Source organism: Fukomys damarensis, unplaced genomic scaffold, assembly GCF_012274545.1.
Source record: "Fukomys damarensis isolate Sample0158 unplaced genomic scaffold, DMR_v1.0_HiC HiC_scaffold_32, whole genome shotgun sequence".
Taxonomy (NCBI): Eukaryota; Metazoa; Chordata; class Mammalia; order Rodentia; family Bathyergidae; genus Fukomys; species Fukomys damarensis.
In genome coordinates, this window is record NW_022900944.1 from 21,164,455 (window position 1) to 21,182,776 (window position 18,322).

The 18,322-nt window shown below is 41.4% G+C and overlaps 1 protein-coding gene across 1 annotated transcript in view; it reads right to left on the minus strand.

Moving 5' to 3' along the window:
* Nucleotides 1-18,322, minus strand: part of Fras1 (Fraser extracellular matrix complex subunit 1) — a 406,016-nt gene that overhangs the window by 187,776 nt on the left and 199,918 nt on the right. The window contains exons 15-18 of the mRNA XM_010628378.1: nucleotides 17,080-17,223; nucleotides 13,272-13,412; nucleotides 11,836-11,976; nucleotides 10,066-10,242 (exon numbers count right to left, since the gene is read on the minus strand). Coding sequence (XP_010626680.1) covers nucleotides 10,066-10,242; nucleotides 11,836-11,976; nucleotides 13,272-13,412; nucleotides 17,080-17,223 — 603 coding nt within the window. The remainder of the gene's footprint in view (nucleotides 1-10,065; nucleotides 10,243-11,835; nucleotides 11,977-13,271; nucleotides 13,413-17,079; nucleotides 17,224-18,322) is intronic.

An 18,322-nucleotide genomic window follows, 5' to 3' on the forward strand; every position in this document is an offset into this window, starting at 1 on the left:
TGACCACCTCCTAATTTTGCTCTATAACCCCCCCACACCCATAAAGTGGGGTCCTCAGCAACCCATTCGGATCCCCTCCTGTCTCTCTCAGGAGTTAAAATCTCTCCTGTTTAATAAATATTTCCTACTCTTAACTTCCATTGTTTCTCAGAAGTCATTCTTCAATTCTGAGTTACACAAATTTGGAGTATCTTACATCTAGCAGGTTAACAGTTATATTATTTCCCCTGTATCATTTGGAGATCCTATATCAGTTCCATATACATTTTAGAATTCTTTTCTAGTTTTGAGAAGAACACTGTTATTTTTATGGGAATTGCATTAAATCTATATGTTATTTTTGGTAATTTGTCCATTTTGATGATATTTAAAATCAAATCTGCCTATCCAAGAACAGGGGATAATTTTTCATTTTCTAATATCTTCTTCAATCACTTTTTCAGAGTACTATCATTTTCATTATAGAGATCTTTCACCTCCTGGTTAGGCTGATTTCTAGTTATTTAATTTTTTTGAAGTTACCATGAGTGGGATTGTTTTCCTGATTTCTTTCTAGGTGGGTTCATTTTTGGTATATAGGAACACTATTGTTTTTTGTGTTGATTTCATATGTTACCATTTCGCTGAATGAGTCTCCTGGTGGAGTTTTTGGATCTTCTATATAAAAGGTCCTATCATCTGTAAATAAAGATAGTTTGACTTTCTCCCTATCCATTCATATCCATTTTCTTTCTTTCTTTTTTTTTTTGTTTTAAATTTTTATTAGTACATACATATTTACAGCACACGATGATTATATTCATTGAGGGGAGTTGGTATGTATATGTAACTCATCTAAAGTCCTTTTTTATCTCCCCACCTCTGCCTCTCTGTCCATCTCTTACTTCCCTTCCCTTTTAGAAAACCTGATTGATTACTCTGGATAAAGTTTCAAGTATTATATTGCAGAGGAGAGACAGGACACACATTGTTATTTTCCTGGCTTCAAAGGCAATGCTTTCAGTTTCTCCCATTTAGTGTGATGATGGTTGTAGGTTTGCCATAAATGGCCTTTATCAGTTTGAAGCAATGCCTACCTTTGTCAGAAAGACCTAGATCTCACCCATGCAGATGATCCCCTGCATCTTAGGTCATCCTCTGTCTAATCCACCAGACCCAGCCAACCGCAGAGACCCCCTTGGGCTTCCTCTTACCTCCTCTATCAAATACCCAGAAGACTACAAGTCAGCAGGCTTGGAAAAAGCCAGTATCATTTCACAGCACCATTTTTACCAACTCAGAATAAAATGTAACACCTAATCTTTGACATGTATGGTGCTAATACTCAGCTAGGACACCCTGGTCCATCAGCACCAGTTATTAAAATATTAAACACCTTTTATACTGGTTGGCACCTATTGTTGCCCTAAGTTTTCTTGGCCCCACCTGTAGCATCCTGCCTCACCCATCATCCACCACCTGAAGGCACCCAGAACCCTTCTCCTGAACAGAGATCAATGCCATTCTCAAGGAATGAACCCTTCCTTGCCTTGGTAAACATTTTTTTTTAATTGCAACTCCATTAGCACAAGTCACAGGAATTTTTCCCTAGTTTCAGAATCTTCTTTAAAAAACAAATGGAGTCTGACATAAAGCTCAAACAAATAAAAGAAGGGTATATGTCGGCCCCCTTTTAAAGATACAGTTAACACAAAATGAAATGTAATAGAATTATCAGGTGGCAATATTTCAAAAAACAGCTAAGCTTTTCCTGGATACTTGGCAAAGCAACTTGAAGCGATACCCTCTTTTGTAAATAAATATACCTATGATGATGCCAATACGTTTATATTTGACTTTACAAGATGGCTAAAATTCCCTTGTTATACTTCTTTAATAAATAGGAAGTAAAAGCGTGTCACTGTGGAATTGAAAACCGAGGAAAGATGAATGAAAGCATTATGAATACAAACATATATCATCCTATTCCATTTGTTCACAAAGTCGGCGTGACAGCTGGCTCAACGTGAATAAAGGTTATTACTGGATATAAAGCAGAAGAGCAAAGAAGATAGCATGTTGGAAAGCTGGTACACTAAGACATTCAAGAGAAGATTCCTTTGACACCTGCTAGATTTTAGAAATAAGCACTACTGAACATCGCCGCAGCTGATTTTGGAATTGCCTTCTTTGGAAATGTTTAAGAACCAAATGGATAATGAGCTGGTTAGTTGCTAAGGCCCAGAGGGGTTAGAACCTGCTGGGTAAAGAGCCTCTTGGTGTTTTTGCATTTGCATCTTTAAAACAATCTCATGAAACTTAATTCTGTGCTGGTTTGCAAAATGTCTGTACTATTTCAGTGATTTTTATTAGGCTTGATCGTTCTATGGAAGCCAATTTCATAGCAGGAATTCTTTCTGAAGTCTAAGATCTTCAAGGAAGACTAACTCCATTACAGGGCATATACAGAAGATATATGAAAGAAGTTCTATGAATAATTCCTCTGCATAATAACATTTTTAAAGACTGGTTCTCCACTTGATAGCTAAGTACATTTCTGGAAAAGCATAACCAAGCTGCTTCAGTACAGAAAGTGTCAGCATTAAAAATGTCCTTAGGTGGCTGTAAAGTCCAGTCATCCTGACTTGAGCAAAAATATACCTGAAACAATTAAACACACACATTTGTGTTCATTCTGCTTTCCATTTTAAGTTCAAACAATTGATTCTACCATTTTCCTTTTTCTTTTTAATGATACAAAAAGTGGTATTTGCATCCCTACTTTATATCATATAAAATGTCTTGCCTTTTCATGTCAAAAACAATTTGAGTAGGCTTCTCTTGAACTATAATGTAGATCTTAAAATTCTCCAGGACATACAGTAGTACTGTGATAAGGAATGAAAACTGAAATGAGTGAAGTTAAGCAAAATTGATGTCCTCCTTTCCCTCTTTCTTTCCCATTCCTCTTCCTACCTTTTTTAAAGAATATTATTTAACATCCCTTATTTCTTCCTTGCCTTGACTAGCTTGGGAACTCTTTAGGAGTGAAAGTAACATCATTTCCATCTCTGGGATTCCTGCCCTATTTGTCACAGTTCCTGACCCTAATATGTCATAAGTTCTCATACAGAGCTTCTGCCAGCTAAATGGCCAAGTTGGTAGGTGTGTGGTGGGGGAAAATGAATGACAATACTGGCATCACACTCATCTAGTTCTTTGTTGTTTATTTCTTCAGCCTTTTCTCTGTTCACTGTATAAATGCTAGAGCTTCCCAAACTTCGATCCTCTGCCCTTCCTCTTCTCACTGTAGGATCAACTGACCTACTGCTTTCATGATGACCTCTCTACTGGTCCATCTCAAATTTATAAATAGAGCTCTGGCCATTGTCCTGAATTCCAGGCACATAAATCTTCTGAGAACAAATGTTGTCAGGGAGAGCTCTGCTTGGTGTTTCATAGGTATCTCACATCCCACATTTCCAAAAGATCACTTCTTATCCACTTCTAAGCTCAGACCATATTCTCTTACCATAAATTGTTCCATTCACTCAAAACTGCACTCATTATTCACCCCAACCCTACTCCTTTCTTTTGTATTCCTTACCTCCCTTGTTGCCCACCATTCACAATGTCATACATGTTAAAAACCTTAGTGTTATCCTAGACTTACTCTTCCATCACTACCACACATTCAAGTACTGTTGACTTTACTTCCTAAATCTGTCAAATCTACTCCAACTTCTCCATCTCTATGGGCCCTTAGTCTACACCCTCAAGATGATTCATGATACAGCCACAGCATCCTAGCCAGCCTCACTCTCTTTCTCACTATTTATTTGCTACATAATCATCAGACAGATCTTTATACAGTGAAAATTGACCAAATTACTCTCTAACTTTAAATCTTTCAATGGTTCACCAATACCAACTCCAAACTCCTTGAAAGAACACACGTAAAGCCTTCTGCTTTGTCTCCAGTGTCATCCCCCACAACCCTCCTGATAGACTTTATACTGCATGAACACCAAACATACTGCACCTAAGCACAACATGTCTTTGCTCTTGCTGTTTTTTTTATCACGAATGCCCTTTCCCCGCTTCTTTACCTGGTGAATGCCCATCAATCCTTCAAAAGCTGAACTGTGAAGTTTTCCCTCTACAAATCTTACCCTTATTCCCTTTCCTCCTAGAGAGCTGGCCTCCTTTCTGCTGGTCCAGCAGGTACCATGTGCTTTTAATCACTTGCTCAAATCTGAGGCCCCTCCCACTTGATCACGCCTTCTGTAATGAGTGGCCTGTGTCACTTACCTATCTCTATCCCCAAAGCCAGGCACACCTGTGCTCTAAAAACAAGAAGGCAAAACTAAACAGGACAGAACATCACAGGAAGGCGTGCATTCTACAGTTTATGTTAGCACCCTAGGGACTGCTAAAGAGGGCTGTTTAATATAGATTTCATATGTTTTATTCAACTAATGGAAGGGGTCCCAGATTCATTAATGGCCAGCCACACACTCTTAAATTATGCAGCCAGGTTCCTGCCCATTTATTTCTTTAATTAAAACTCTTTGCCTTGAGCCTTAACATCATCTAGATGGATCAAAATAGACACACTACACTTTATTTCTCCCCACTAGCCTAAAGCAAGATAATTAATAGACCAAAATAATTATGAATTTCTTATTTTTTTTGAAATTGATACTAGATCCATATCGAGTTTTCATAATTTTTCCCCGTGGGTAAGACTCAGCCTAAAAAGGCAAATTATTTTCAAGGCTGAAAACGGTGGCTTAGGAAAAGTTAGCTGCTGAGATTTCCCGACCATTTCCAGGCCAAAGTGCTGTCAGCACTGTAAGGAAAAGTACCTGTGACATGGCTAGGTGCTACTAGAATGCGTATTGCCTGTACAATCATCTTAAAGCACCATACCTCTTCTCAGATAATAAATGTGATGATATACAAGCAAAACTCCTGATTGTAGTACAGAGTGCACTTAAAAGGTAAAACCTGCAATTTCTTCAAAAGTATATGATATTGCAATGCATGGTGTGGGAACTGAAAGAATCCATCACTAATCTACCATGGAAGTGGGGCAATCATGTGGCTAATCTAATCCCTTGGACCATGCTCATGGCCAGTCTTGGCTATCAAAATAGTTCAGTGGTGACTGAACTGTACAATTAATTGTATGGCCTTTCCTGCAGTTAAACTCTAAAGCTCTCATGTGACACAGAGAATGAGGGATATGTCTTTGGAAAAAGAATACCATTTCTCAGCAACACTGCCCTATATTATAACTCATGATCCACTGTTGTTAAATTCTTCAGTTGGTTTCTTCTAGGCCTTACTTTCTTTATCTATAAAATGGGCATAAATGTATGAAAGCCCACGGGATGTTTAATAAAATTCTTAATTGTAAGAAATTTCTAAAGAGTTGCTAGAGTTAGGTAGATAAAATTACCAAATAAAAAACTGAACATCCAGTATACTTAACTTTCAGATAAATAATAGATAATATTTTAGTAGATCCTGTGCAATATTAGGCACAGGCTTATATCTTACAAATTACTCAGTTTTAAATTTGCTAAATCCTGTATTTTCATTTGCTAAATTGGGACTGTTAGTAATAGGTGCTTTTGTTTTGCCTTTATTTGTATTTTCTAGAGTTTCTGTTACATGTATAAAGCATGCATTAAAAAGAAACAAAAACTGGGATTTCATTTTTATAAGTACTAAGGAGGGAAAGAAGTATACCGCAGCAAACATCATGTGCTTACCATGATCACCTGGAAGGTTTGCTCACTTAATATATGGTTCTGGGTCAGTAGTATCAACCTCACTTGGGATGGCATCATAAATATAAAATGCAGGACCCCCCGCATCCTGGACCCACTAAATCTAAATCTGCACTCCAGCAGGATTCCCAAGAGATTCCTATCAGAGGGTCTGTGCCAGGGACCTTTTTAAACTAAGTCTTCAAAATAATTGAATTGTTTAAAAGAAAAAAAAAATCCTTCAGCAAGACTAGAATAATCCAAGACTGAGTGGAGTGATTTGACCTGAGGCTGAGAATATAAGCAGGAAAGGCCTGTGAGACGGAGCTCTTGGCCCTGTGTCTGTCCATCCTTCTGGGCACAGCCACACAGGCTGCCATTAAATGACTCCAGACTCAGAAAGGACCAGGACAGTGCTGCCCCTGGAGTTGTGCAACTGAGAAGCCCCTGGCAGCTCCTCCTGAGACCCATCCCCGCTCAGACTAACTCACAGTGGCCCAGAAACCAGCAGGGGAAGACTAATGACAAAGTAAGGGATGTGCATAGATGCTGTTTTAGATGCTCTAGGGTTTATTAATCCTCAATGTTTTAGTTTTATGGGGGAGGGGATAATGAATGTTTTTTTTTTTTTTAACTTGACTCTGTGCTAAGGAATACAGAATACTTAGTTAAACAGGCATGATCAAGTCTGGATGAAATTACCAAAATCTTTCTTTGAGCTGCTCCTGAATTTTTTTTTATTAGTACACATTTGCAGTACATAATGATTATCTAAATGTTATATTTAATAAACATGCACAATTTTGGTTACTGTAAATGCCACCAAATTATCTTTTACCACTAGTAAGAGACCTTCTTTTACATCAGTGATTCTAACTACACTTTGGAAATAGAGAGGTGACAGGGGGGCGGGGACATGTCAAAGCTCCATTTTCTAAAATGCCAAAAATACAGGACAAACACACAAAGGAAGCTGGCATCAACTCTCCAGAAGGTTTCCTTTCTCAAGATATCTCAGACCATTCCTCTTTCTAACCCCTACCTTGCCATGTGTTTCACAGCACAGACAGCTACTCAAGAGCAGACCACTGCACTTTCTTTTGTCATTCATTCATTCATTCATTCATTCTTTTGTCTGTTTCAATCACTAGACTACAAAATCCACAAAAACAAGAATTTCCATCCAACTCATTCACTAGGTCATCTCTGGTGCCTAGAAATGCCTGTCACTCGGGAGACACTAATAAACACCTGAATAAGGAAAGAATAAACATAGAGCACTTCGAACAAGCAGTATTCTCTTTGGCAATTGTTTATTAATTTTATATTTTTCTGCCTTTCAACCACAGGCTTGGATTTTAGTTAAGTATCTTGGATTGTTCCTTCATCTTACACTAGATAATTCTTGAGTTTGTCCTATAGCCCAAAGTAAAAAACCTTGATGATATCTTCTGACACTATGTCAGCCTTCAAGTAAATTGCTTCTTCCTATAATACATCTGCTTCTCCCTTTCATTAGCTGCAGCAATATTCTAATTACTCTGTGCTGCCACCTCCAAGAAAGGGAGAGAGTTCCAGAAGACAGTTGTTCTGCTCTTCTGCATTAAAAAAAGCACTTGAGATAAAAGGTGCTATAAAATCTCAATGGGATATGTATACACACACACACACACACACACACACACACACACACACACACACACCTCCAAGCTTTGTAACGTTCTGCAGAGAAGTAAGGATATGGCTGGAAAGCTGAGGGAAGAGGAGCTCTGTGCAGTCTCACAGGACTCCTAGACCTGATTTCATAGACAACACTTCAGCAGAGCTGAAAATGGAACAGATTGTGGGAAGGAGGTTTCCAGAGATACAGGATGAGTGGCAGGAAATACATCAATCAACACACTTGGTACCTGTGTAAGGCTGGAAACAATTGGTAATCGTGCTCAGTTTCCCAATGGAATTTTGGGCAACACAATTAACCTCTTTCTGCTACATTCTCGTCATGTGAGAACTGAGTATAGCAACCTACCTAGCAGAAATTGCACAGGGATTTGCTAATAAATATGAGTAGACAGCTATATGTATGATATCTAATAATATCATGTTAACGAGCATAAAAGCATGGGTTACAGGGGACACAACAGGTCAACCCAGTCCTTTCATCTGGCTCAGGATGGTATCAAAAAATAGTGACATTATTTTCTAAACTGAATAGCTCAGGTCTCTAATTTGTATTTACTCGTAACTCTAACTTTTAAAATGTTAATCATTTTTGTGTCTGTTTTCTGAACTCATTCCAAGTTCCCTATTTTAAATTTTTTGTAGAGTTAAAAACTGTAGGAACATGCTAGCTATGCTGAGTACCTGGGGAAGATTCTATCCCAGATTGCTCCTGGGATTGTGGTGGCCTCTCCTAGCGTTTCTCTGGCTTCTCCCGTTTTATCCTGAGTGCTATGGAAGCCAAGCATAACCCACAACATTGCTCTGAATTTGGCATCTCTGTGGTTTTCAAATCCTTGGGTGCACAGTCATGGCTATATAAAGCTATGTGGCTTAGGTTCACAGATTCCAATAAAAAACAACTTTTGTAACACTGTGTGTATGTGAATGCGTGCGTGCGTGCGTGCGTGCGTGTGTGTGTGTGAGAGAGAGAGAGAGAGAGAGAGAGAGGGAGAACAAGTTGGAGGGGGAGAGAAGGAAGGAAAGATGAAGGAGGAAAACAGAGGAAGAAAGAGAAGAGGGAGAGGAAGAAGAGGAAGAAGGAGGAAAAGAATGATGAGGAGGAAGAGAGGTAGAAGGAAAAGAAAGAGAGGAAGAGGGGCAGAGGAGGAGGAAAAAGAAGAAAGCAACAGTAGTATTAGTAGTAGTAGCGTTTTCTCCACGTACTTTCCCCATACCAAGTAGGACTAGGCATTACAATTACTTTCCTTAGGGGACTTGGGGCTTGCTAAATAACAAGAGATGCTTCAGGAAGCTTGTCTGGTAAACTCAGTCCACTGAAGGGATTTGAAAAGCAATGAAACAGAAAGGAGAGGTGGCCCTCTTCTCTAGCCCAGGATCTGCAGTCCTTAAGGAAGGAGCTACATGACCCTCCACAAAAGCCCCATAGCCAAGCACAGAAGGGGTAGGCTATGTGGTGTCTGTGGAGTGACAGTATCAACAGAATCCCATACCTCACACGTAGTTATGGGTCAGAGCCACAGGAGTTGATGGGACCAGAGTTTGAAGAAAGCATACACATGTGGATGGAAGTGAGGATGTCTGGAGAAAAGTGGCCCCCTAGGCATCCTGTAGACCCCTAGGAGAAGGAGAGAAGACTCCAGCACCTGAGTACATGGACTGAGAGTCAGACCTATTGAAAATGGAGACACTGAATTCAGCAGTCACCTTCACACTGCTAACCTGCTTTGGTCCTGTAGAAGGCTGCAAGCAAGATAATCATGTGCTCCAAAGCTCTGAATGCAAAGGCTCAAAGAAGTGAAGTGTCTGACCTAAGTCTCTGATCCCAAGTCTGCACACTTCTTCCCATGCCGTGTTCCTCCCAGTATCTTTAACCTAACTTTGAAATCCAGCATTTCTAGATGAGACTGCATTCTAATGTGGAATTGAAGCCACTTTAATAAATGGGCTTATAGGACACAAAATAGAATCTGCAGCATTCTTACAGTTAAATCACAGAAATAACACTCAAAGCTATGAATAGAAAAGAGACTCAAGAGACATAGCAGAAAAGCAGTAAAGACAACTGGATTTAGGTGGTTGGCAGATTATTTTTCTACCTTTCCTTACATTCAAAATTTCATTTAACGTCTATACCTTATGCTTACAATGAAAAAAAAAATACAAGATTAATAAGCTATTTTTTTCAGATAGCCTGAGAGTCAACCCACTCATGCCAGAACAAAGAAGTCCCCCTCCCAGGACATGGTGCCGCTTCCTTCATGTCCTGAAACTATGGACAGAGAACCTGGTTTTTGAGTCAAATTGTGCAGGCTTTCATCAATTCTCTGTGGGTTTAACCAAGGCAATGGCAGGAACAACTTCCACATTTTGACATTAATATTGTTTTTTGCCCTGAAGATACCTATTCTAATTCACAATAGCAAATCAAAAGAAGTAATGAATGTAATTTTACAATGAGCTCTAAGTCTTCCTTAACCACTTTACACTGATCTCTGAGAACCTCTGCCTGCATTGTCTGCACACATAACTTGGAGATCATAAAACTCCGGAAGATCATCTGTCACAAAGGGAGGGCAACGGCAAGGGTCCACTGTGCTGTCCACGTCCTCACACCTAATGTACTCACCTTCACACAGCCCAGTGCTGTCCAGGTAAAACTGGGCTCTGCACTGGGGCAGACACTCGCCGGAGGGGACTGAGGTCTCCAAGAGCTGCCCCACCTGCAGTACCACCTCAGGGTTCTTACACTTGGTGCAGTGAGAGGACTCAGGACCCACACAAGTCTGGCAGGAGGCATGGCAGGCTGCACATGGAACAAAAGGCAGAAAACCCAAAACCCATATAAATCTTGTAACCGACAGGAGTCCTTCCTCAAGTCAGTACCGCTTCACAAAGTGCACCAGGAACGCCCTCTCAGATGCAGCTTTTCTGGTATTCTATACAAAGCAGGGGGGTAGTGATGATGTGTGTGAGAGGGAAAGGGAAGGGAGTATAACTAGTCACAGCTCTCAGGTTCTGCAAGGGCTGACAGGCTGGAGCGCAAAAACCCAGCAAGCTGGACAATATTGGATTTGCTGAATAACCATTTACCATTATGCCCTGGGTCTTTATCAAATATTTTAGACGCATTCACTCAAAGGTTATTACTGTATCTTTTGCAAAGGTGGTTGTTGTGTTACTATTATGTCATCCATCGTGCACTGTAGAGAGGTCTGGGCAACAAATTTCTCTTAGAATTTATGGGGGAAGGGCTGTCTTTGTAGATAAGAAAGGCTTTCTTTGAGCAGCAATGAAAATTTCACAATCCACCACAGTATTTTGTTTTCCCTGGTGACTGGTGAAAAAGATCAAAGCTAAATACCATATTCTAAACTACTTATGCCCACATTTTGATACAACTGACTCTCCCATTCTCTACAAGATTCTCTAAATTTTCTTTTTCAAAATACTTACTGCAGCTTTTCTGTTTTGAATACATTTTTCTTGTAGCTATTCTCAAACTCTTCTCTAAGGTACTCTAGGTATAAATATTTCACTTAATGAAAGTGTTTGTCCTGGATGATCTAGTTTGAAAAGGCTTAAATGCTACACCCACCCAGCCAGCCTGGAGGCTTTTGTGCAAAAGCAATTTAAGGTTTTCCATTTCTCGCAGCCCAGAAGCATTGCTAGTGATTCCCAGTTTGCTCACAGTGTCATTAACAAAAAGATGTTCTTCAGAGAGAAGCAAATGAAGTCTAGGAAAGCATTAGCAATGCTAGGAGAGTAGAAAAAGGAGAAAATCAAGAGTTTTATTTTGTTGTAATATATGGTAAAGGAAATAACATTCCCACAGGATGGCCAGAAAGATCAGCCGCTTTTCAACAATGTCGCATACTCCATATGAGTTTTCTTCACATTATCCCTTCACAAAACTATTGTAATGAAAAATGCATATAGAGTTGTCCCCGGGAAACTGTGGGGCTTGGTTCTAGTACCCCTGTAGGTCCCAGAATCTGTAGATGATCAAGACCCTCCTGTGAAATGGTAAAGTATTTGTACATAACCTGCACATATTGTCTCCTATACTCTAAATCATCCTAGATTAATTATAACAATGAATGTGACTCCTACACATCACTTCATTTGCATAGATCAGCACAGTCCTTAGTATGTGGCAAATTCAGGTGTTGCATTTGGGAAATTTCTGGAATTAAAAAAAAATATTTTGGACTAGTGGCTGACAGAATCCATGGCCATGGAACACGTGGGGACAGAACCAGGGGGCCAGCTGCAGTGTGTAGAGCCATTCAAGACACACTAGATGAAATGTTGAATTGGAAAGTAGTATTATTGGAAAAAAATCAGTCTGTCTTTGTGACAGACACTCTCTCAAGAGTCATGATGACACCAGCATTACCTGTGCAGACCCCTTGGTCAGTGTAGAAGCCTTCTCCACAGCTGGGTAGACAGTGGCCTTGCTGCAGGGCCCGGGGGTGGATGCAGGCAGTGCAGTGAGAGCTTGAGGGTCCAGCACAGCTGGCACATGAGTTATGGCAAACTGAGGAAGAGGAAGATGGAAATGCAACAGGTGAATGACGTCCAGTTGCACTTCCTGTTTGGGCTTTCTAGGTGCTGGGAAGCCCTACCAGCACTTACATTTGCAGACACCATAGATGTCACACCAGACCAAGAAAGAGGCATAGCAGCAGGAGGTGAAGCTGATGAAATCGCCCACATGGCCCCCCTCCCACCTTTTACCCATGCTCTACGTAGTGCTTACCAGCCAACTTGACTTAACATTTGCATTATGTGCTTTGTACATACTGTGGTTTTCAATCTTCATAATATTATGAGCTACCTATTAACTATTTTTTTAACTGGGGAAACTGAGGCCTTGAGAGTTTCAAAAACAGATCTAAGATCATAGACCTCATTCAGCACAGGGCTGGGATTCAGTCTCCTTGGACCTAAATCCTACACCACCCAGATGAAGAGCATGGAGAGCTAATGGGCCTGAGAGTTGGGAAGATTGGGATTCTAACCAGGGTCCATTAACTCCATCAGTTAGTTCTCCCCAGGACTACTTTCCTCGACACGTGCTCAGTGAGAAGTTGGACTAAGTGATAATTTAAGGTACTTTCTGATTTCACATTCTGGATTCTCTGGCCCTGGTGTTTACAGTGGGACTTTCTTCTTTCATTTTTTTTTTCTGAGACAAGGTCTTGCTAAGTTGCTCAGGCTGGACTAAAAATTGCAATCTCTCTGCCTCAGCCTTGAAGAACGCTGGGATTACAGCTGTACACCACAACCTGAGTTAACCATGGGTGTACACCTGGATTAACAGTGGGGCATTTCAGATTCTAGGAGACAGCTGGTGTGAGCACAGCTGGGCTGAAGCTTTAGCAGGACCCAGGACAGGGACGAAGTCTGGATTCTGGAGGATGGTGCTCAGCAGCTGGGTGGGGAATGGGGAGGCAGAATGAAAATGGTGGGTTGAACTTGGGGTGAGTAAAGAAATAAAACAGGGTTGATATAAAGTTTACCAATGCCACAAAAGGAATGATTTTGCTTCACTAACATAGGTTAATCATGCTTGACAAGCCCACAGGACTATATGCTAAAGAGGTTCTTGACATTTCAAATGGACCAAATAATCTGTAAGGATGATTGATAGGCAATCATCCACCCATAATTCACACTCCCATTCCAAACACACACAGATTCCATTGTGAAACAATGATCCCTTTGACAGTAACATTTCTCCACCATACACACAAATTCCCAAATGAGCATCATATACTACACATATTAAATACTTTTTTGATGACAATGATGATGATGGCCATCTCTTACCTTTGCATCTGCCAGTGGCATCAGCATAGTATCCACTGGGACACTCAGGAATGCATTTCCCATCATGTAATGCCATATTCTCAGTGCAGGTAAGACATCTGGGACTATTGGGACCACAACTCTTACAGGATTGTTCACAAGCTAAGAAGAAGAAAACCCCATCAGAGAAGAGCAAGAGTAAGAAAAAAGTCATAAACGCCATTGTTAACAAGGTCCAAGTTGGTTCCTATCAATGAAGCAATCTCACGTTCCGGCTGTTCAGGCAGAGTCCACTCAGCCTACAGCTTTCACAGAGGGGAACTGAAGACTTATCCACTGAACTAATCACAACAAATACTCTGAGTCACCCCACCAGTGACACAATTTAATATGGGATTTACCAAATGGTCTTGGAGGTAGGGCTGCCAGATTTAGCAAATAAAAATGCCAAGTGTCCAGTTAAATTTGAATTTCAGATAAATAATAAATTTTCAGTGTCAGTATGTACCGAATATCCTTTATTTTACCCTAAAGAGAAATGCAGAACTCTACTAAGCAAGATCATACTACTAAAATTATATTAAAATTGTTGAACTTCATACACTCTTCCAGGATTTACTCATTCATTTACCCCTCAAAACATTTATTGAGGTTTGTGTTGTGCTAGGAAGTAAAGACACAAAAGTCCATTCAACCTTGTCTCCTATTTAAATGACTTATTAGTCTAAAAGAGGGAAAGCAAATAGATAACATTACAAATATTAGGGCCAGAGATTTAGCTCAGTGATTCTGCTGCCTGCCTCAAAAATGAAAGGATCCAAGTTGAATCCCTGGTACCAAAAAAAAAACAAGAACAAATATTAAATCACTCAAATTGGTCTGTAGAGACATACCATTTTTTAATAAGTGTGAGGGATGAGTCAGGAAAGGTCCAGAAAGGATTCAGAGAAGAAGCAAACATTAGGCACCATCGTGGAAACTGAATCAACGCAGACCAGGCTAATAGGAATGTCACCAAGCAGCAAAGTCAAGGCTAGAACCTTCCCCACCCTTTCTAGCCAGTATTTGCAAACGCCAAGACACACACCACAGGTGAACCTGGTCAGGGTAAGTTCCTTTGGGTAGGGTGCACCACGGCTTGTCAAAGGCTGTGCTGGATTTTTCTCAGGGCTTTGCTTTGATATTCCTACAGATATGGGCTGATATAAATCAACACTAGCCACTCTTTATCTTGAATAATACTAATCTGAATTGGAAATGCGCCATTATCAGTATCCCAAGCCTTAATGAACATTCCAATATCAATCAGTAACTTGGTTCACTGATGTTTTAGAAGCCACTTCCTGAAGTCATTTGGTTTAAACTTTGAGAATTCAAATGATTTTATGGAAAGCATAAGCTCCAGTGCTCTTTATTGAAAGGTGCACTGGTCCATGGCAATGGCATCGCAAACTCCTGCATGATACTAAGTATGTGATAGGTTCAGTAATTACTCGTTGATAAATTGATGAGTTGGCTGATTAATATTAGCCACGGTCCATCCTCCTATCTGGAAGTTTTCTTCTTGACACTTTCTAAAATGTATACAGATATTGTTATGTGTATCTGTGAATCTGCCCACATGGCACCCATTCATTTGTATAACCAATATGCAGTAATTTAAAACACATAGGAAGCTGGGCATAGCGGCAGATGTCTAAAACCCCAGCACTCTGGGGAGCGCCTGGGCAACTTACAGATTTTGCCCCTTTTTTTTTTTTTTTTTTTTTTTCTTCTAGGCTGTGAGGAACTCTGGTTTCCCCACTTAACCTTTGGGCCCAGGAAGATTCCCATCTGTAATACCCGAAGCTCACACCATCTGTCCTTTTAAACACCAGCAATAGTTGCTTCCTCAGTCCAGATAACAGCAAGCAAGTCTCACTAACAGGTCAGGGTCATGGGGCTCCTTTCTCAGTGACAGAATCCAGCCTCCTGTGGACTAAAAGGGTGAATGCCTTTAGGCCTTTGGATTAGTGCAAAATTGACATCTATTGAACTTTAGAGAATATATCTGGCTTAAATGAGCAGTAAAGTGATGCTGGTAGAAAAAGATGAACATGCTCAGGCTAATGGCAGCCTGGCCTTTCTTGACATGTCCTCTCCAGAATCCTTACAAAGGCCACCTGTGACTCCTCCATACTCCGAGAGATTCTTCACACCAGCAAAGTGGATGGATCCCTGTACAGCTTTACACCAAGCAGCTGCCAAGGGTCCTCTCTTCCCTAAGAAAAGTGGATCTGTCAAGCCCCAGAGAACATCTTGTTTGTGCTGCTGCCCCACTCAGTGAACAAAATGAGAACAATATCTCAAGTAAGTTTTATGTCATTGATTCAGTGGACTCAGTTATGAATAAAAAAAAACACAAAACACCATGGCATGACCACAATGGTAAACCCAACCCAAACCTTGCTGTTTTTACTGTCAGGATGCTACCTTCAGACTCAGCAGTGTCCCAGGGGTGGCCAGTTCATCTACAGGCTGACAGGAGGACAAGAAGAAGGAACCAAAAAGGAAGGGGAGTGGGGAGCAAAGAGGGGAAAATCAGGCAAAGGTGTGTGCATGAGGCAAAATCACACTGCCGTGAGCAGCGGAGTGGCCCAGAGACTCAGGGACCTTTATGATCCAGCACCAGGAGACCTAAGCTTGAATCTCACTTTGCCCTTTTTTAGGTCTGTGACCAGAGGCAAACTTCTTACCCTCTCTGCTTCCTCCTCCGAAAAATGGGAGTGGTAACATCCCTCTCAGGAAGTTGTTGTAGGGATTCAACCCCACACACTAACACTTACTCTGCACCTGGCAATGTTCTAAGTGCTTTGCGTATTTTAGCTCAGTTCTCTCAACAGCCTTCTGAGTTGGATGTGGGCACATTAGTTTCCTATTGCTGCCGTAACAAATGACAATTCTTTAGGTTAAAATGAATAACAAAGATTTGTTACTTTATAGTTCTAGAAGTGGGAAGTTCTCATATCAAGGTGTCAGTGGGGCGGCATCCCTCCTGGAAGCTCCAGAGAATCCCTTTACTTCATTTGCTTCTCCAAGTTGTAAGGGGGGCAGCACCTCCTGCTGCCTAACTCATGTAAGAATCCTGTGATTACCCAGGATTTACCCCCTATAATCGAGGATAATCTCCCCATCCCAGCATCTGACCTTAGTCACACCAGCAAAGCCCTTTTTGCCAGTAGCACACTTAAAGGGTTCGAGAATTGAAGAGGGACATCTTTGGGGTCATAATTCTGTCTATAACAGGTCACTAATTAGCTTCATTTCACACACAGGAAACTGACAGGAAGAGAGAGTAAGTAACTTGCCCACAGCCACACCTTCACCCATACTTTCCTGCCTCCCACGGCTCACTATCCCTGGCACAAGGATGCTCTATGCTGGAATAATTCTTAGTGTTATGGAGTGGGTATTAAAGGTACAACAGATGATAACTGCTTAAAGGCAGGGGAACCCACACCAAGGACACGTTTGCTCTTGGCTGCCTTGTTTCTATCCCCATGTACTATATATTCAGAAGGCGGTCAGGTGTGGATGAATCATTTGGGATTTGAGGACAGCTGGGCCTGAGCAGCAGCCCCATTCCCTGGAATGTAGGTCCCAGGCAGGCAGCCTGGGCTCCACCATCTCCATCTGCTGTGTGATCCTCCTGGTGTAATGGTGTCTTAAACTACGAAGGCAAAGTCCATGTTCACAGCCATCCTTGTATCTGCTGTGTGAAAGAACCGTGGGTATCAGGGCTCTGACACAAATACTAGGGAGGCTGGGGTATATCCTGCCAGGCACTTACCCACACAGGTACCCTTCCTGTCATAGAAGCCGTCGCCACAGCTGTTTTCACAGCTACCATGTCTCAGCACTTGCAGGGGGTCTCTGCAGGCCACACAGTGCTTCTCGGTGGGGCCTGAGCAGCCCGCACAGGATGGGTGACATGCTGCAGGTAAAGAGAAAGCCAGTGAGTAACCCACAGTGAGTGGCTCCCTGCCACTCTTCCACGGGCTGCAGAATCCACAGGGAGGATACTGGTTGGCAACTCAGTTCTCCACTGCTATGTGCTTGGGTAGCCTGGGGAGAAACGTCTCCCCCATCCTTGGGTGGCCAGGAGGACAATTGCAGCCAATTGTAGCCAAGTGATTTGGAGAAGAAATGTAGTGGCTTTTGAGGCACGGGACTCACAGGGGAAAACATTACAATTTTCTAGACAAAAATGGACTCGCTAATGAAATCATACGGCCCTCTATCCCCTTGCCTTTTGTAATCACACAACAAAGCATGGCGAGGATAGCCACTTCTTGCCTCCACACCACAGGAACAGCTGAGGAGGGACACCACCCACACCAGCGCATGGTCACATCTTCCAAGGACCTAATGTGACTTGATCTCTCCCACCTCCCTTCCTTCCCCACCACTCTCTTCCTATCTTCCGCCAGTCCCACTGCCCCCACAGCATCTGCCCTACACATGTATCTTGAGGACTCTGACCCTGGTTTTCTCCATTCCCTTCAGTTTCTAACTGAATGTTTGTTGCTCAAGATCAAAAACGGTTCCCTCAGATTCTAAAACATTTTTCCCTCTAGCATTTGATTTTTATTATTCATGCTTGCTCTTCAGCTTAGCACTTCTGCAAAGAGAACCTTATCGTAAATAACTGACAGATTTGACTAGCTATCTTTATAACTAATGCCACCTATGTTTTCATTAGTACAGCCTAATTTAAAAAATATTTACTTCACAATGGAGCACAACTTATGTTGCAGAGGCACTGATTCTGATCAAAATTGGCTGGAGGAAAGACTGCTGTTTGCAAATGGCTTGGTAATCATACCTTTGTGATTTCACTGGGTACCCCTTGGAGGCACAAGGAAGAATGCCTACCTTGCAACTTCAAGATCCAATCCTCTTCCCTAAGTTCCAAATTTCCAGAGAAAGTCTTAATTTCAGACAGCTTTTCTCCCAAGCAAATTTAAAGATAATTACAAATTGTTTTAAGTACTAGGACTGCTCTGCAATAAAGACTAACAGTAGTGGGAGAG